Source organism: Lepidochelys kempii, chromosome 11, assembly GCF_965140285.1.
Source record: "Lepidochelys kempii isolate rLepKem1 chromosome 11, rLepKem1.hap1, whole genome shotgun sequence".
Classification (NCBI taxonomy): Eukaryota; Metazoa; Chordata; order Testudines; family Cheloniidae; genus Lepidochelys; species Lepidochelys kempii.
This window is the reverse complement of record NC_136390.1, coordinates 18,380,790-18,401,369: the sequence shown is the minus strand read 5'-3', so window position 1 is coordinate 18,401,369 and position 20,580 is coordinate 18,380,790. Positions and strand designations below refer to the sequence as shown.

At 42.2% G+C, this 20,580-nt stretch overlaps 1 protein-coding gene across 1 annotated transcript in view; it reads right to left on the bottom strand.

Annotated features, from left to right (window-relative positions):
* ACMSD (aminocarboxymuconate semialdehyde decarboxylase) overlaps positions 1-20,580 on the bottom strand; it is a 59,189-nt gene that overhangs the window by 15,743 nt on the left and 22,866 nt on the right. The window contains exons 4-8 of the mRNA XM_073305304.2: positions 18,613-18,662; positions 15,748-15,984; positions 10,510-10,603; positions 8,077-8,172; positions 1,489-1,661 (exon numbers count right to left, since the gene is read on the bottom strand). Of these exons, the coding sequence (XP_073161405.1) occupies positions 1,489-1,661; positions 8,077-8,172; positions 10,510-10,603; positions 15,748-15,984; positions 18,613-18,662 (650 nt within the window). The remainder of the gene's footprint in view (positions 1-1,488; positions 1,662-8,076; positions 8,173-10,509; positions 10,604-15,747; positions 15,985-18,612; positions 18,663-20,580) is intronic.

Sequence of the window (20,580 nt, the reverse complement as noted above, 5' to 3'; positions counted from 1 at the left end):
TGGGCCCATTATTTCTAGAACTCTATGAGGCAGAACGCTCAACTGATGTAGACCAGCATAATTCTATTGGCTTCATGGAGATATGCTGATTTAGACCAGCTGAGGTTCTGAGCTTATATTCACTGGCTGAAATCCTGGTCCCATTGAAGTAAATGACAAAACTCCCATTAACTTAACTTCAATGGGACCAGGATTTCACCTGCTGTTTAGTCAGATGTGGTATTTTGTACCTTGTTAATATATTTTGTGCACCAATTCTATCCATCCACCTGCACTTCTGATCCCTTTGGATTCACCTACATTACAAAAAGAGCTCACGAAAGCTTATGCTCAAATAAATTTGTTAGTCTCTAAGTTGCCACAAGTCCTCCTTTTCTTTTTGCGGATACAGACTAACACAGCTGCTACTCTGAAACCTGTCTTTTAAAAATGGTTTCAGATATAAACATGGTGTACTTCTCAGGGATGTTCAGAGGCTTAACTTTTGTAAACTACTTTGAGATCTTCAGATGGAAGGCATTTCGTAAGTGCAAATTAATAATACTTTATATATGTCAAATATTAGGATTAATTTTATACAATGAGGACTTGTTAAGAAATGGTCGAGTTTTCTTCCTTAAGTATGTCTTGAGAAAGGCCAATCTCAGTTGAAAAATAACTACTGGATCCTAACCAGTGGTGCAAGTAAGCCGGTACAGTCAGGTACACCATACCATTAAGACATTTATTGCCGGTATGCTATACCGGAAAGACATATTTCAAGAATGAAGTGTAGAGCCCTGCATGAATACAAATTTATACCCGTGGATGTGGATATCCGCAGATAGAAATTGGTATCTGCTGAACTGCAGGACTCTCCTGGGAACTGCAGTGGCAAAAGGAGCAGAACATGGGGCTGCTGCTCCCAGGAGCCATTGCCCCGTGCTGGCAGCTCCTCTGGCATGGCTGTACCATCCCCAAACCAACCACCAGCCCTGTCGTCCGGTGGGGCCATACAGACCCCAGACAAGAGACTCAGCTGCATGGAAGGGCTGGGGGAGGCTACAGCTGAGCCAGAGGAGCTGCTAGTGTGGGCCACTGGCTCCTGGGAGCGGTGGCCCCACGTTCTGCTCCTGTCACCGCTGCGGTTCCCGGGAGAGCCCTGCGGTTCAGCGGATACCGATTTCTATTCACTGATATTCACATCCATGGGTATAAATTTGTATATACGCAGGACTCTAGTCTCAGAACATTTTTTGTGAGGGCGGGTGGAGCCAGGGGGTCGGTACCGTACTGGTAAGAGTTAAAATCTACTTGCACCACTGATCCTAACCAGCCACTTGGATTGGAAGTATCTAGCTGCCAAAAGGTGCCTGAAATAATTTTCTATTTATGTCCATATTTGAAGCATGATAAGATTCCCACTCGAATTCCTCAAGGAAGAACTGAATGCAGTATGACTCACCTGGGCATTATCAGCCATATATTCTAGGAAATATTCCAACTCACCTCTCCTATTACATCGATTAGCAGCTTTAGGGCTTGAGGATCATGGACAAGTGAATCCGTGTAAAATGAACCAAGGTATTTCTTTGGATCAACTTTATTATCCACTGCACACAAATCAGGGCGCACATTGAATCCATGGGAAATACGCCCTACTGTATATGGGAAAGCGCCACCTACAAAGAGATAATTGTATTGAAAGTGGAAATTATTTCTTTGATTTACAAAACCTGAAAAAACAGGAAGGAACAAAGCTAATTTGTCAACACAGAGAGAGGTTATTGTGCAGCTATACAGAAATTAGTATCCTATAATACTCAAGAGTGAGCAAGAATTCTTAATCACAAACAACCCCAGGCACAAAATGTAATAAAATGGTGCAAATAAGCATTGTTCCATTGAAGTCAATAGAGAAACTCCAGTTTACTCCAGCAGAAGATTTGTCTCCAACATTATAAGAATTGAGCCACATCAATGGCTAAATATTGGCATACAGTGTTTCTGACCAGGGATTGAGACGTGTGTGTGTGTAGGGGTATATGTGTGTGTGAGGGGAGCGGGGAAGCACGCTCATTGGACCAGCAGTGTCTGGGGATATAGTGGAGATGATTTTGTCAGCTTATCTTGGGTGGCGAGAGCGTTCACTGCATTGCTCACTATCTCCCCTTCACAGCCGGCTTACAGTAGCTGTACGGTCTTAAGACCGTGTTTACAGCAGCAGTGGGAGCAGCACACAACTTTTTGCTAGTTGTGTGGTGAAATCCTGGTCCCATTGACTTTAATGGGGCCAGGAATTCATCCATTGTTTTTCTGGCTGATATAGACACACCTCTGGAAGACACTGTCAGCTACATAGAATCATAGAATCATAGAATATCAGGGTTGAAAGGGACCCCAGAAGGTCATCTAGTCCAACCCCCTGCTCAAAGCAGGACCAATTCCCAGTTAAATCATCCCAGCCAGGGCTTTGTCAAGCCTGACCTTAAAAACCTCTAAGGAAGGAGATTCTACCACCTCCCTAAGTAACACATTCCAGTGTTTCACCACCCTCTTAGTGAAAAAGTTTTTCCTAATATCCAATCTAAACCTCCCCCACTGCAACTTGAGACCATTACTCCTCGTTCTGTCATCTGCTACCATTGAGAACAGTTTAGAGCCAACCTCTTTGGAACCCCCTTTCAGGTAGTTGAAAGCAGCTATCAAATCCCCCCTCATTCTTCTCTTCTGCAGGCTAAACAATCCCAGCTCCCTCAGCCTCTCCTCATAACTCATGTGTTCCAGACCCCTAATCATTCTTGTTGCCCTTCGCTGGACTCTCTCCAATTTATCCACATCCTTCTTGAAATGTGGGGCCCAAAACTGGACACAGTACTCCAGATGAGGCCTCACCAATGTCGAATAGAGGGAAATGATCACGTCCCTCGATCTGCTCGCTATGCCCCTACTTATACATCCCAAAATGCCATTGGCCTTCTTGGCAACAAGGGCACACTGCTGACTCATATCCAGCTTCTCGTCCACTGTCACCTCTAGGTCCTTTTCCGCAGAACTGCTGCCTAGCCATTCGGTCCCTAGTCTGTAGCTGTGCATTGGGTTCTTCCGTCCTAAGTGCAGGACCCTGCACTTATCCTTATTGAACCTCATCAGATTTCTTTTGGCCCAATCCTCCAATTTGTCTAGGTCCTTCTGTATCCTATCCCTCCCCTCCAGTGTATCTACCACTCCTCCCAGTTTAGTATCATCCGCAAATTTGCTGAGAGTGCAATCCACACCATCCTCCAGATCATTTATGAAGATATTGAACAAAACCGGCCCCAGGACCGACCCTTGGGGCACTCCACTTGATACCAGCTGCCAACTAGACATGGAGCCATTGATCACTACCCGTTGAGTCCGACAATCTAGCCAGCTTTCTACCCACCTTATAGTGCATTCATCCAGCCCATACTTCCTTAACTTGCTGACATGAATACTGTGGGAGACCGTGTCAAAAGCTTTGCTAAAGTCAAGAAACAATACATCCACTGCTTTCCCTTCATCCACAGAACCAGTAATCTCATCATAAAAGGCGATTAGATTAGTCAGGCATGACCTTCCCTTGGTGAATCCATGCTGGCTGTTCCTGATCACTTTCCTCTCATGCAAGTGCTTCAGGATTGATTCTTTGAGGACCTGCTCCATGATTTTTCCAGGGACTGAGGTGAGGCTGACTGACCTGTAGTTCCCAGGATCCTCCTCCTTCCCTTTTTTAAAGATTGGCACTACATTAGCCTTTTTCCAGTCATCCGGGACTTCCCCGGTTCGCCACAAGTTTTCAAAGATAATGGCCAATGGCTCTGCAATCACAGCTGCCAATTCCTTCAGCACTCTCGGATGCAACTCGTCCGGCCCCATGGACTTGTGCACGTCCAGCTTTTCTAAATAGTCCCTAACCACCTCTATCTCCACAGAGGGCTGGCCATCTCTTCCCCATTTTGTGATGCCCAGCGCAGCAGTCTGGGAGCTGACCTTGTTAGTGAAAACAGAGGCAAAAAAAGCATTGAGTACATTAGCTTTTTCCACATCCTCTGTCACTAGGTTGCCTCCCTCATTCAGTAAGGGGCCCACACTTTCCTTGGCTTTCTTCTTGTTGCCAACATACCTGAAGAAACCCTTCTTGTTACTCTTGACATCTCTGGCTAGCTGCAGCTCCAGGTGCGATTTGGCCCTCCTGATATAATTCCTACATGCCCGAGCAATATTTTTATACTCTTCCCTGGTCATATGTCCAACCTTCCACTTCTTGTAAGCTTCTTTTTTATGTTTAAGATATGCTAGGATTTCACCATTAAGCCAAGCTGGTCGCCTGCCATATTTACTATTCTTTCGACTCATTGGGATGGTTTGTCCCTGTAACCTCAACAGGGATTCCTTGAAATACAGCCAGCTCTCCTGGACTCCTTTCCCCTTCAAGTTAGTCCCCCAGGGGATCCTGGCCATCCGTTCCCTGAGGGAGTCGAAGTCTGCTTTCCTGAAGTCCAGGGTCTGTATCCTGCTGCTTACCTTTCTTCCCTGCGTCAGGATCCTGAACTCAACCAACTCATGGTCACTGCCTCCCAGATTCCCATCCACTTTTGCTTCCCCCACTAATTCTACCCAGTTTGTGAGCAGCAGGTCAAGAAAAGTGCCCCCCCTAGTTGGCTCCTCTAGCACTTGCGCCAGGAAATTGTCCCCTACGCTTTCCAAAAACTTCCTGGATTGTCTATGCACCGCTGTATTGCTCTCCCAGCAGATATCAGGGTGATTGAAGTCACCCATGAGAATCAGGGCATGCGATCTAGTAGCTTCCGTGAGCTGCCGGAAGAAAGCCTCATCTACCTCATCCCCCTGGTCCGGTGGTCTATAGCAGACTCCCACCACTACATCACTCTTTTTGCACACACTTCTAAACTTAATCCAGAGACACTCAGGTTTTTCTGCAGTTTCGTACCGGAGCGCTGAGCAGTCATACTGCTCCCTTACATACAGTGCTACTCCCCCACCTTTTCTGCCCTGCCTGTCCTTCCTGAACAGTTTATAACCATCCATGACAGTACTCCAGTCATGCGAGTTATCCCACCAAGTCTCTGTTATTCCGATCACGTCATAGTTCCTTGACATCACCAGGACCTCCAGTTCTCCCTGCTTGTTTCCAAGGCTTTGTGCATTTGTATATAAGCACTTGAGATAACCTGTTGATCGCCCCTCATTCCCAGTATGAGGCAGGAGCCCTCCCCTCACAGACATTCCTGCCTGTGCTTCCTCCCGGTATCCCGCTTTCCCACTTACCTCAGGGCTTTGGTCTCCTTCCCCCGGTGAACCTAGTTTAAAGCCCTCCTCACCAGGTTAGCCAGCCTGCTGGCAAAGATGCTCTTCCCTCTCTTCTTAAGATGGAGCCCGTCTCTTCCCAGCACTCCTCCTTCATGGAACACCATCCCATGGTCAAAGAATTCAAAGCCTTCTCTCCGACACCACCTGCGTAGCCATTCGTTGACTTCCACGATTCGACGGTCCCTACCTAGGCCTTTTCCTTCCACGGGGAGGATGGACGAGAATACCACTTGCGCCTCCAACTCCTTTATCCTTCTTCCTAGAGCCACATAGTCCGCAGTGATCCGCTCAAGGTCATTCTTGGCAGTATCATTGGTGCCCACGTGGAGAAGCAGGAAGGGGTAGCGATCCGAGGGCTTGATGAGTCTCGGCAGTCTCTCTGTCACATCGCGAATCTTAGCCCCTGGCAAGCAGCAGACTTCTCGGTTTTCCCGGTCAGGGCGGCAGATAGATGACTCAGTCCCCCGGAGGAGAGAGTCCCCGACCACCACCACCCGCCTTCTCCTCTTGGGAGTGGTGGTCGTGGAACTCCCAACCTCAGGACATAGCATCTCATGAGCATAGCATCTCACATATTGTGAGATAGGTTGTGTGGGAGGATGGAGGCAATTTTAAATGATGGCACAGTGATAAGTGAAAGCACTACAAGATTTGATGGACAGAATTACTGGGCTTTCATTGGTAAGAACCCTGTTGGTCAATGCAAGTAAACTCTTCAAGCACTGAGGGAAGAAATAGACATACCTGATTACTACATAGATAAAATACATGTCCAACAGTTGTATATCTTCTCTCCACTTCAGTTTGCTTGATATTTGATTTAACTTCACAGTTTCCTAGACCGTGCCAGGCTGGATCTTTAGTCCTTATGATTTTAAGGAAAATCTTTGAAATATGAACCCAATGTAAACTGAAGCAGTGATGCCTGTCTCAGATAGTAGACAACCTGAAACTGTTGGTCCTTGGGAAGTTCCTCTATCCATATCAATGAGTGTAAACACTGAAGCTTGAACAACAATAATTTAAATATCAGTATTGTTATCAATTTCACCACAGAGCAAAGCATTCAAGGAAAAAAAGGAATATCAGATTCTGAAGATCTGAAAATCCTACTTGTATGGCACCTTGTTTTAATGTCTCATTTTTGCATCTCAAGAGAACTGAGTTTGGTGTGTGGGTGAAATTTGTAAGAATACCCACACCCCAAATATACTCATTGACAACCATTATTCAAGTGACATGTGCTAGCTCTTGCCATGAGACGAAAGTGTTTCTGTTCCCTTCTCCTCCTTACATTTCCTCACCAGCTGTCCGTTCTTTCTCTTCAAGAACATAATTTCAAAAGAAAATTGCTTCCCATTGGATGTCAAAACAGAAAAATGGCCAGGTCAACTATACCAGAAAACAGATGCACATCTTTAGAGCTCACCAGATTCCATATGACAATATGAGCCATACTGCTGAGTTATCCTGGTCATAGATTTTATACCAGCTATTCAATGTAAAGAGTATAAGGTTAGCCATGAGGGCTTCATTATTTATATCAGATATGGCTACGTGTCTTTTTTTCTGACACAATCCTGAGAGCAAAAATCATACCTCTAATTAGAAGAGCCATCTATCTTTTTTCCATTTTTACCTTATTTTAAAAAAACCGTGATATAAAATGGCACTTAGAACAAACAAGTGGAAGTAACTGCAACATTGGCATTTCTGCCTTTGTCACTGGAGCACAATAATATTTGAGAGCTTAGCATAGCACTGTGAGCAAAGTTTTTGTAATCTCTACAAACAGCGATCTGTCACCTGCATTTTAGTTTGCTTTCCTTTATTGGTATAAGCTTTTCTGAGTTTCCCTCTGCTCCTATTGTGTGCCTTTTCTTTCTTCTCTCTTACAAGAGCAGCTCCTTTTGGTCAAATCTGCTGAGTGGTCATCCTGAGTCCCAGTGACATATCAAAACATCAAGGACTGGATTCTGCAACCTTTTGTATTCAAAACTGCCATTGACATATCTGGCTTGGGTTCTGAGTGAACATTTTTTGTCAAAAAACTAGTCTCTTAAGGGTGCCAAAGAGAAGCTTATTTTCAGATAGCAGAAGCTACCAAGAAGCATTACGCAAAGGCTGCATGACCCATTTTTGATTGCTTGTGATAAATTTTGTTATCCAATCTGCATATTTCAAAAGAAACCCACAGACCATGGCCTCACTCTAGATCTTTCCTCATACAAAATTCCCACTGACTTCCGAAAGGGTCAGTAGGTCATACTGGTGAATTCAAACCCAGATATCAACACTGATCAACATGGGTCATCTCTAGAGAAAAGTGGATACTTCAGTCTCCAGGACTTTTCAATCCTTGGTTTCTTTGCTCAGACTATCAACAAAGATGCCAATTACTGACAGCTGTAATGGTGTTTTGTGATGTGGACACAAGTCCACTGGAAACTGGAGACCACAAAACCCTGTTATTTTGGAACATTTGAACTAAACTGATTCATTAGGAATGATAAGGCCTGGTTCCTTTTAACAATCACCTTTAAAATGACTTGTTCCTTTTTAAATCATCCCTTTTGAGATAGGCCTATGTCTTTATTTTAACTTTATATTTTTACTGAGTGTTGTTTTTCAAATAATATAAAATTAAATGCTTGAATTTGCTCTGATAACAGACAAAATCAAACAGCAGAACCATTCAGTAATGCCCAGCAAAACCAGTGGCTTCTGAGGCAAACTACTTACCTCCATGGGCAAAGCAAACTTTCAGTTTAGGAAACATTTCAAAAATTCCTCCCATAATCATGGAGCAAATGGCAATGGTTGTTTCCCCTGGCATGCCTAACAACAAGAAAAAGTTTCATGACATAAGACATCACACTGCAGCTTGACGTTTCCCCCAATAAAATCTATACTTAATGCCAAAGTTAACAGTTACAATGCAAATGACAAACTGTATAGCTTTATTTCTTATCAGAGAAGCACTCAATGCTATTAGTCAGTTAAAGTTCTTAAACTGTGGTCAGAAAACAGGACTAGAAGCTAAGAACTCCTGAGCTGTAATCTCAGCTCTGACACTGACTCTCTCTGCCTTTGGGACAGAATTTTCAAAGTTGGGTGCCTAGAGTTAAGCACCTAAAGCCAAATTTAGGAGCCTAAACCAGTCAATGGATGTTGGGGGTGCTCAGCACCTCTAAAGCATCAGGTCACTGATGTGTCTAACTTTAGACACCCAACTTTGAAAATTTGGGTCTTAGCCTCTCTGCCTTAGTTTTCCTGTGATATGGGGAAAATAACACCCAACTCAGAAAGGAGTTGCCAAGATTAACAGGAGAGTGAGTTTGTGTGTCTGGTGGTGGTGGTGGTGGTGGGGGGGGGTTGAGAAAACCTGGATTTGTGCTGGAAATGGCCCACCTTGATTATCATGCACAATGTAGGGAGAGTGGTCACTTTGGATGAGCTATTACCAGCAGGAGAGTGAGTTTGTGTGTGTGTGTGGGTTTTTTTTGGGGGGGGGTGAGAAAACCTGGATTTATTCTGGAAATGGCCCACCTTGATTTTCATACACATTGTAAGGAGAGTGGTCACTTTGGATAAACTATTACCAGCAGGAGAGTGAGTTTGTGTGTGTGGTTTTTGGAAGGGGGGGTGGGAGGTGAGAAAACCTGGATTTGTGCTGGAAATGGCCTACCTTGATTATCATACACATTGTAAAGAGAGTGGTCACTTTGGATGGGCTATTACTAGCAGGAGAGTGAGTTTGTGTGTGGGGGGCTGCAGGGTGAGAAAACCTGGATTTGTGCTGGAAATGGCCCAACTTGATTATCATACACATTGTAAGGAGAGTGATCACTTTAGATAAGCTATTACCAGCAGGAGAGTCGGGTGGGAGGAGGTATTGTTTCATGGTCTCTGTGTATATAATGTCTTCTGCAGTTTCAACGGTATGCATCCGATGAAGTGAGCTGTAGCTCACGAAAGCTTATGCTCAAATAAATTGGTTAGTCTCTAAGGTGCCACAAGTACTCCTTTTCTTTTTGCGAATACAGACTAACACGGCTGTTACTCTGAAACCTGTCCTCAATGTTTGTGCAGCGCTCTGAAGATGTAAAGCTCTACATAAGTACCATGAGAATGTGTTTTTAGGTTACTGCATCTCATTAAGTAAGTAAATATAACAATGTTCAGTTCTTTTTAACACCATGTCAAATAGACCTGCACTGAGTAAGGTTATCTGATATGGTGTTAAAAATAGTGCAAGCAGCTGGTAGCCCATCTACACTAGAGCTCACATTGGATCTGAACCAGTGTTAACAAAAGGCCCTAGTATAGACATGGCCAATGTAGTGTAACCCAGTGCAAGCACAGTGGTGATGTGAACAATTATGCACCTTTGCTAAAAATTTCATGTCTGGAGATCAGGTGTTCCACAAGTGCAGTGGTGGCTGCAACACCAAAATGTTCTAGTGTAGATAATACTAAAGTGCCTGATTCTGTTCTCAGTCACAGTGGTGTAAATCAGGAGTAACTCCAGTGAAGTCTATCGAGTTACACAGTGCTAAATCAGAGTAAGTAAGAGTAGAATCAGGCCTAAAATCTTCCAGAGACTGTCACAGTTTTACCCATTGTTACTTGTTGCTGGACTGCAACTCTAATTTAACTGACAGATGTGGAAAACACTGAAACCAGACAATTCCCTATTGCCTATACCTCTAAGGAGCCTCGAGCACATGTTGTTTCAGCTATGGTTGAAATGAACTTAAATTCAAAATATCCCCTTCCTAGTCTACTTGTTTCAGAGGGCATTATACGAATTAATGTGTGTCGTTTGCTAATTCCACTTGTCTGTCTTCTAATCATGCTCCCTTTGGGAGCCTTCTCATTACAGAGGCAGAAGAGGTGTTCCTGGACATCTGCTCTCTGGGAGGCAAGAGAACATTAGAGGCTGTTGCAAGCCCCTTAAATTCTAGTGATACAGATATTATAGATATATAAAGTTTAGCCAGTGAAGTTTATAGTGATGACCTAATGGCAGTGTCTGATTTTAAAAATGATTGACAGAAAAGTAATGTAGTCTTTCTCATGCAATTATACATTTGCAATTGTCTCCTTGGCATAATGTGTTGCAGCTAATGACAGGTAATGAATGAAGATTAAGTACTGTAACTATATACTCACCCACCAGCCAGGGAAGCCAGTACTTGGACATCCTTCCATTTGTCTGCATGTCCCAGGGATGCACAAACAGACAACAGTTTAATAATTCAGCAGCCTTTGGTGAAAAGGAAAAAAATATTATCTGGACTTAACAGTAGAAAAATTAACTCCAAAATGTATGTATGCTCCAGGCAATACTGTTAAAAAGGCCTTTTTTGCTTTTGCTGTAAATAATTCATAGAAAGGATTACAAGATTTGACCAAAAATGGAGGTGCTCACTTAGGCTCAAGTTGTAGCCCTCACACCGCTTCTGAGTAAGTGGGCTTGGCACATACAGAATCCACCCTCAAAGCTGTGGCATGGCCCTCCTACAACTACAGGGCACGAAGGGCCTCCCTGGTTGCTATGCTCCTTTTCCCATTCCCATTCCCTGTGTGTGTGTGAATGCGTGAGCCAGTGGATCCACAGAGTCAGCATGCCCTCAAAGCCCACCATAGCAGCAGCATGAGGCTTGTCTTTGCTGAGAACTACACTGCATTAGAGCACGATCTCAAGTTAACTAACACTGACCAGCTGATATGGTGTTGAACATGACTGCCTGCATCTACACTGCCTGCAAAGTTGTGCTCAACATCATGCTAGTTGTGCTCTAGGTCATGTTCTAACTCGGTGTAATTTTTCTAGTTAAGACAAGCCCCTGGAAAGAGATCTTGCACTTATGAGGATGGTGGTATTTACCCAGTCAGCCCTGATCCTTACTCCAGTCCTTACTCCTATTCAAAATTCTCCTTGAGGGCTGCAGAACTGGGCCCTTATAACAACATTTTGTCATTTAAGTAAAAGCATTCTTCAAATTTAATTGTTTGGTACAAAAGTGCTTGTCACATTATTTGTATCTGTGTCTTACTGCAAAGTTAAACTAAGTGCAAACTAACATTCTACCTGACTGTGTTTAGCACATAGGAGTGAATTCTCAGAGCACTGGATAGAGGTGCCTATAGAACTGAAGTCTGCTGTGTTTGGCAACATTTGTTACTGTGGGAAGTGTATCTGTCCCACTGCATGGATTCATGTTTAGAACTGTTTCTATCCAGTCCTGAGGGCTACAAATCAAGCTCCATTCTTCCCACTAATCCGTCTCCACTGGGACTACATTTAACATTCCAAGACCTTGTGCAGCTTCCGGGAATAATGGACTTATCCCATTGAAAAGCTGGGAATTCCCTCTTTTCCAATAGGATACAATTCTTATCTTAGCCTAAGTAGCTTACAAGATGTGAGATCTTTAAATTGCAGCATTATTGTGTCAGAAAAACTAATTTGGATAATTTTTAAAGATTTAAAAAATTTACAGTTGGACCCATGGTGTTAAGAGAGTCTGACTTTACGTGTGGATTGATACACAAATAGTACCAATATTTATTTAAAGGCTCTATATTTCTAAAATATTTGTTTTCAGTTAAATATGGAGCACAGCAAGTTACATGATAGTGTGGTGTGGTTTAAAGCTTTTATTGGCAAGGACAACCTGAATTGTTTGCCATCAACACAAACTCTTGCCAATGAATATATGTGCATGCTGTGCTGTTCATTTATTAGGAATGTGATAAAATAATATTAATGTATTAATTACATAATTTAACACACATGTAAATGACACGGTAGGTTATACACAGTTGTGGTAAGTAGTGCCCATAAATTAGTCTTTATTTTGTTATAAATTGGTCTTAACTTCCCTCCCTTTCTTTTTAGTATTTGAACAGCTCCTCTATACAATATAGAGTTAAAGAGAATTTCTTTGTAAACAAACAAACCCAAACAGTACACAAACCTTGAAGACTGGGACTTCAACTGTTGGTAATTTTAGAAAAGAAAACAGGAATTGTACAGCGTATGGGCCCTGATTGAGTGAATTTGGCACATCGTTAATTTTAAGCACGAGTAGTCTGGTCTACTCATGTGCTTAATGGGGATCTTAATAATTCTATTTTGTCACATGTATGTCTGGAACTGTGTTTCTTGTAAGGGAGATATAATCACAGGGTTGAACAATTTGTGATTAACTAGGCTTACACAAGTAAATAAAGCTAAAATTTGTGGATAAATGCAAGCTCGTGATTTGTGAATCGTAACTGTTGCCATAAGGATCAGGATTATATTCCTAAACAAAAATTCGTAGCTCAGTAAGTGGCTTGATGAACTGATACAGCTCAAGGTCAAATGTAGCTTTCCTTCATCATCTTTACTTTCCAAGGGTGTTTCTGCATGTGGTGCTAATTACTGTGGGAGGTAACTTCCAGTATATGTTCCAACATATACTGATTGATCTAAGCATCCCCAAAAGGTAGAGATTGATAACAGACTGTGTGTAACCACAAAACCAAACAAGCCATCAAGATGTTGCACTAACAATTCTCAAGCAAATTGAGAGTTCTGAAAAATAACCTCCATGAATCAGTTTCAAGATGACAGTTATAATAACCTGTGGATTAGATACAGAATGTACACTGATTAAATACAAAAAGAAAAGGAGTACTTGTGGCACCTTAGAGACTAACAAATTTATTTGAGCATAAGCTTTCGTGAGCTACAGCTCACTTCATCAGATGCATTCAGTGGAAAATACAGTGGGGAGATTTATATACATAGAGAACATGAAACAATGGGTGTTACCATACACACTGTAACGAGAGTGATCACTTAAGGTGAGCTATTACCAGCAGGAGAGTGGGAGGGGGGGAACCTTTTGTAGTGATAATCAAGGTGGGCAGTTTCCAGCAGTTGACAAGAACGGTGGGGGGGAATAAACATGGGGAAATAGTTTTACTTTGTGTAATGACCCATCCACTCCCAGTCTCTATTCAAGCCTAAGTTAATTGTATCCAGTTTGCAAATTAATTCCAATTCAGCAGTCTCTCGTTGCAGTCTGTTTTTGAAATTTTTTTGTGGAAGAATTGCAACTTTTAGGTCTGTAATCGAGTGACCAAAGAGATTGAAGTCTTCTCCAACTGGTTTTTGAATGTTATAATTCTTGACGTCTGATTTGTGTCCATTTATTCTTTTATGTAGAGACTGTCCAGTTTGACCAATGTACATGGCAGAGAGGCATTGCTGGCACATATCACATTGGTAGATGTGCAGGTGAACGAGCCTCTGATAGTGTGGCTGATGTGATTAGGCCCTATGATGGTGTCCGCTGAATAGATATGTGGACACAGTTGGTAACGGGCTTTGTTGCAAGGATAGGTTCCTGGGTTAGTGGTTAAATTGAGTGGTTGCTGGTGAGTATTTGCTTCAGGTTGGGGGGCTGTCTGTAAGCAAGGACTGGCCTGTCTCCCAAGAGCTGTGAGAGTGATGGGTCGTCCTTCAGGATAGGTTATAGATCCTTGATGATGCGTTGGAGAGGTTTTAGTTGGGGGCTGAAGGTGATGACTAGTGGCGTTCTGTTATTTTCTTTGTTGGGCCTATCCTGTAGTAGGTGACTTCTGGGTACTCTTCTGGCTCTGTCAATCTGTTTCTTCACTTCAGCAGGTGGGTATTGTAGTTGTAAGAATGTTTGATAGAGATCTTGTAGGTGTTTGTCTCTGTTTGAGGGGTTGGAGCAAATGCGGTTGTATCGTAGAGCTTGGCTGTAGACAATGGATCGTGTGGTGTGGTCTGGATGAAAGCTGGAGGCATGCAGGTAGGAACAGCGGTCAGTAGGTTTCTGGTATAGGGTGGTGTTTATGTGACCATCGCTTATTAGCACCGTAGTGTCCAGGAAGTCGATCTCTTTTGTGGACTGATCCAGGCTGAGGTTGATGGTGGGACGGAAATTGTTGAAATCATGGTGGAATTCCTCAAGGGCTTCTTTTCCATGGGTCCAGATGATGAAGATGTCATCAAAGCAAGAAGATTAGGGGCATTAGGGGACGAGAGCTGAGGAAGCGTTGTTCTAAGTCAGCCATAAAAATGTTGGCATACTGTGGGGCCATGCGGGTACCCATGGCAGTGCCGCTGATTTGAAGGTATACAGTGTCCCCAAATGTGAATACAGTAATTTAGACAAATAATGGTGCCCATCTGGACTTCACACTGTTTTAAAAAATGTATAATCTATAAACTCAGTTTGTAATCTATAAACTCAATTTGGAATTGTTGGTGATGTTTACTCAATTCTGTGTGGCACTTAGATTCCAGGGTTATCATGGCCTGATCCAAAACCCATAGAAGTCTATAACAATCTTTTCAAATATTTCAGGTGGCTTTAGATCAAGCCTTGCTACTTAAGAAATATTTTAGATACATTACAAAAATTAAATGACTGAGGCTCAGATTTTCCAAATAGCTGTTGGTTGATAAGTGCCCAAATCTCATTGAAAGTCAATGGAAATTTGATGCATAACTCCCTTTGGTCACTTTGAACTCCCAGCCTTAAACTGTTCACCATTTCATTCTACTTGGACACAAAAATAATCATAGGACTAATTCACACTTCACTAATTGTCACATACTCCCTCATTCACAAACCAAAAAAGTGACAACTCTCCTAATTTTCCAGCAATAGTGGAGTGAGACCTACAGTGAGGTCTCATATGTCTAAGATTTCATTATGTATTTTACAAAATATGCTCCAGAACATTTGCTGGTATCTCATGATGAATTACCATACATAATTAAAGCTAAACCTATCAAATAGCTACTTATCAGCCCGCCTTACTCACACATAGCTTCAAAGAGCATCATTGGGAATCTGCTTGAATAAAAGCCCAATTCTGCACAAGTCCTTGCACACTCCCAACTGATATTCTTGGGTGATTAAAGAATATGGGGTCCAGCCATGAGTGCTCAATTGGATCTACAGGCTTGACCCTGTGTCCATTGAAACAAATGGTAAAATCTCCCATTGACTTTAGTGGGGCTGGATGAGACAAAGTACCTTTGAAATGTACTACCCTTGCTTTTTAACATTTATTATGTTAGTTTATTTGCAAATTAATAACATTCAATATTAGCTGTCTCCCCCAGTCATTAGAGCAAATTTATGAGTGTCTCTTGTAAATGATCATTCATTGCCTAAAGAAAATTAGCTACATTGAACAGATTTTCTAGACCAAATCCTGCTCTCAGATATACTACTGTAAATTTAGATGATTTCCATTGAAATATTTGGATTTATACTAGTGTAGCTGACAGCTGAATTTTTTCCAATGTCTTTTATTTAGTTACAATTTCATATCACAACATTATTTGGGGTAAACTAGGAAATGTTTACTCACAGCATAGACAGCAAACAGTTCTGGTGCATTCAGGTCCCATTCGTTGATATGAGATCCTATCTGTACCCCAGGAAAGCCAAGCTCATTCACACAGCGATACATTTCCTTCACAGCCAGGTCTGGTGCTTGCATAGGTAATGTGCCAAGGCCAGTAAACCTCTTGGGGTACTTTTTTACTGTAGCAGCTAAGTCATTATTTAATAATTGGCACAGATCTAAAGTATCCTCAGGTTTGGCCTGGTATGATATAAAGAAGAAGAGTAAATTAAAATGTAGTTCCAAAATTTTATCACCTTGACAGATGTTGGAAGAAACCCAAAAGATTGCATGTAAATTATCACCAAGAAAAAATGTCACAGCAAACAATACAAGGAGAAGACTTGAACCAAGGCTTTTGCTTCACCACTAGTCATTCTGAATAGGTGTAAGGCCTGTTTGAAATCGTAGAGGAAGGATTGATGAGTTGGGTCTACTTAATCTTGCATACCCCGCATTAGTTGCTTTTCCTTCTACCCCTCAGGGGCGTATAAGGCAAGGAAGAATCTGGCCTCATTTGCTGATGCTCTCAGGATTTTTTAGAGAATCTCTTATAGCACTCATGTGCCTGTCAGAAGGCAAATAGAGACCTGGTGTAAGAAATTGTATCTGCCAGCTGAATCTCTGGGCAGAACTGAGTGGTGATGTAAATGGTAAAGTGAGTTACATCCATTTTCTTACCAGTTTATACACAAAGCATAAGTAGGTGTAAATTTGCCCCAGTTTGGCATTCAGTGGGAATGTAAAATGATTGTAATTTACATTTTGAGAGGGCAGAACGGGGCACTAGAAGAAAAGCAGCAAATAGGAGAATGTCAGATAAAATGCACCCCATAGACCAGACCTGGACCACAAACTTTGAGTCCAGATCTCAACGGGGGGTGTTTGTATCTGGGGATTTGGTTCAAGCACATCTCTGCTCAAAGATGGAGAATTCTCTTCTACACATAGAAGCCAGGAGTTTCAAGTGAATCCTTGGCAAAGCAAGTTCTCTCACCCCTGATTTCAATTCTCAGCTTATTTACTGCTGCACAGGTTTGATCATAGAGTTAGTCTAGTGTCCAAATAATGTTATTGATACTGTACAAGAATGAAATAATTGGTGTGGAAGACTTCCCATGGTGAGGAATTGTAAAGGCTCTTCTGGTAGTATTATAATGGACATGTTGCTCACACTTAAAATTACCAATCATTGTTTATCAAGGGGTAAATGCCAAAGAGTCCAAGTAAAAAGTGAAGTGTGTACTTGATCTATATTTTCCATAGGCGTTCCCCTAGGTTTTTAGTTAGAAATGAGTGTTAAGTAAAATCCCAGAGCCCTCCAAATTTTGTGTGGGGTGGAACTTTGGATCCAAACCCAAATGTAGATTTTGCATCTGGCCTTTTTCTCTAAAATGGGCCAAACCAACCCCTTAGATTTGACTACCCCACAATTTTAATGTCTTTGGGATCCAGATCGAAACTTTACATCTTTCTTTTTTTATCTTTCTTTTTAACATACCTGAATATTTACCATTTTATTGCTGGAGTTGGGAAGAATGGATTGAAGGGAGGTGGAAATGTGTGACATTGGACCATGATGAATTTTACAGAGTAAACATGAACAAAAGATTTGTAAAATTTAAAAAGTTCTTAGTGCTATTTCTAATATGGCAATCATGACACCCAGGGAGAACTATATTATACAAATTAATTGGTTCCCCACTTTTTCCTAGGGTATGTTCAAGGAAAAAACAAAACCCAAACAAACGTTTATTTCAGTGTAGAATATGGGACATGTCATCCTACACAAAGTACTAGAGGTGTACAGTTAATTTATGGGTTATGCTGTAATAATTTTTTATGTAGGACATCTGTAACTGAATTTTTTATGTATTATCATTCAGCACGATTGCTGTGAACTGCTAGATACATATAGGAAATGGGCCAAGTTAATTCCTGATGTAACTGCATTGATGTTAAATTGTTGAAGTCAAGGGGTGCTACACCTGGGATGAATCTAGCCCATTGTTTGCTAGGATGAACCATTTAGAAACCCTTTTTTGTTTGTTTGACTCATTTGAAATAACTGTGAATCCATTCTGCCAATCTAGTTGTGCTACTAAGTGGGAGGTGTAATTTCAGACTCAGAGCTTCCTGGACCAATAGCTTTCCCATATTGGGGGTGTGATATTTAAAAGAAAGGGAAATTTTTTTGTAAATGCATCTGTTCTATTAAAGCATATTTTTAATACTTCATCTATGCATTCCAATGTCAATAAGATGGAAATTGCCTAGATACCCTCCTGTGGGCAAATCAGTTTCTTCATGATTTACATCCAAACATGATTTGACAAATGGCTCATAAAGCACCTGGCTAATTCTGCAGTGCTGTGCATGAAGGAAGTGCATTCTTCCTCACCGCAGTAGAAAGAAGGTGGATTTCCCTGTGGCAATTTTTGAAATTTTATTTTTATGGGAAAACATCTATTGATAGACTTACAACCCAATGAATCAGAGCTTGCCCGTTTTTCCGTTATATCAGACACCCCAGTCCTAGATTCATGCTCTGTAAAGGCTCTCTCCCTGCTTCCTGTTGTTCTTCCTAAATTCCTGTTGCTGTCTCACCCATTTGTATTAAATGTTCTCCAGACTGGAGCTCTGCAGCCTCCAGCTCCTGTTGGAGCAGCTTTGCCATGCTACTCTGCTGGCCTTTCTTCCACTGCCAGAGCAGCTTTGCTGTATTATTCTGGTGACTGGCTGAACTGCCTAACTCACAGGCAGTGTGGATTTTATTATTTTGAATTTTATAGTATCTATGACTTACAAAATTTGTTTGCAAGGACTTACCCAATAGCTGAACATTACAGGAACTGTAGAAAGGGCTTGTACAGTGACTCCTACATAGAAGAACAAAAGTCTTTAAATATGAAAATGCAGATTATGATTTTGTCCTAGGTCTGATCATAGTTTGATCTCATGCATTACAAATTAATTATAGAGATTTGTCAGTCAATCTGAGGGAAGCAGATATGTTCATAGAGGACAGACTGGATAATCATAGAATCATAGAATCATAGAATATCAGGGTTGGAAGGGACCCCAGAAGGTCATCTAGTCCAACCCCCTGCTCAAAGCAGGACCAATTCCCAGTTAAATCATCCCAGCCAGGGCTTTGTCAAGCCTGACCTTAAAAACCTCTAAGGAAGGAGATTCTACCACCTCCCTAGGTAACGCATTCCAGTGTTTCACCACCCTCTTAGTGAAAAAGTTTTTCCTAATATCCAATCTAAACCTCCCCCACTGCAACTTGAGACCATTACTCCTCGTTCTGTCATCTGCTACCATTGAGAACAGTCTAGAGCCATCCTCTTTGGAACCCCCTTTCAGGTAGTTGAAAGCAGCTATCAAATCCCCCCTCATTCTTCTCTTCTGCAGGCTAAACAATCCCAGCTCCCTCAGCCTCTCCTCATAACTCATGTGTTCCAGTCCCCTAATCATTTTTGTTGCCCTTCGCTGGACTCTCTCCAATTTATCCACATCCTTCTTGAAGTGTGGGGCCCAAAACTGGACACAGTACTCCAGATGAGGCCTCACCAATGTCGAATAGAGGGGAACGATCACGTCCCTCGATCTGCTCGCTATGCCCCTACTTATACATCCCAAAATGCCATTGGCCTTCTTGGCAACAAGGGCACACTGCTGACTCATATCCAGCTTCTCGTCCACTGTCACCCCTAGGTCCTTTTCCGCAGAACTGCTGCCTAGCCATTCGGTCCCTAGTCTGTAGCTGTGCATTGGGTTCTTCCGTCCTAAGTGCAGGACCCTGCACTTATCCTTATTGAACCTCATCAGATTCCTTTTGGCCCAATCTTCCAATTGGTCTAGGTCCTTCTGTATCCTATCCCTCCCCTCCAGCGTATCTACCACTCCTCCCAGTTTAGTATCATCTGCAAATTTGCTGAGAGTGCAATCCACACCATCCTCCAGATCATTTATGAAGATATTGAACAAAACCGGCCCCAGGACCGACCCTTGGGGCACTCCACTTGATACCGGCTGCCAACTAGACATGGAGCCATTGATCACTACCCGTTGAGCCCGACAATCTAGCCAGCTTTCTACCCATCTTATAGTGCATTCATCCAGCCCATACTTCCTTAACTTGGTGACAAGAATACTATGGGAGACCGTGTCAAAAGCTTTGCTAAAGTCAAGAAACAATACATCCACTGCTTTCCCTTCATCCACAGAACCAGTAATCTCATCATAAAAGGTGATTAGATTAGTCAGGCATGACCTTCCCTTGGTGAATCCATGCTGGCTGTTCCTGATCACTTTCCTCTCATGCAAGTGCTTCAGGATTGATTCTTTGAGGACCTGCTCCATGATTTTTCCAGGAACTGAGGTGAGGCTGACTGGCCTGTAGTTCCCAGGATCTTCCTTCTTCCCTTTTTTAAAGATTGGCACTACATTAGCCTTTTTCCAGTCATCCGGGACTTCCCCGGTTCGCCACGAGTTTTCAAAGATAAAACTTTGATAAAGGCGCATGTGTCTTATAGAACAGGTTTCAGAGTAACAGCCGTGTTAGTCTGTATTTGCAAAAAGAAAAGGAGTACTTGTGGCACCTTAGAGACTAACCAATTTATTTGAGCATAAGCTTTCGTGAGCTACAGCTTAATTCATTGGATGCATCGGATGCTGTAGCTCACGAAAGCTTATGCTCAAATAAATTGGTTAGTCTCTAAGGTGCCACAAGTACTCCTTTTCTTTTTTCTTATAGAACAGTGGCTCTCAATGTGTGGTCCACAGACCCCT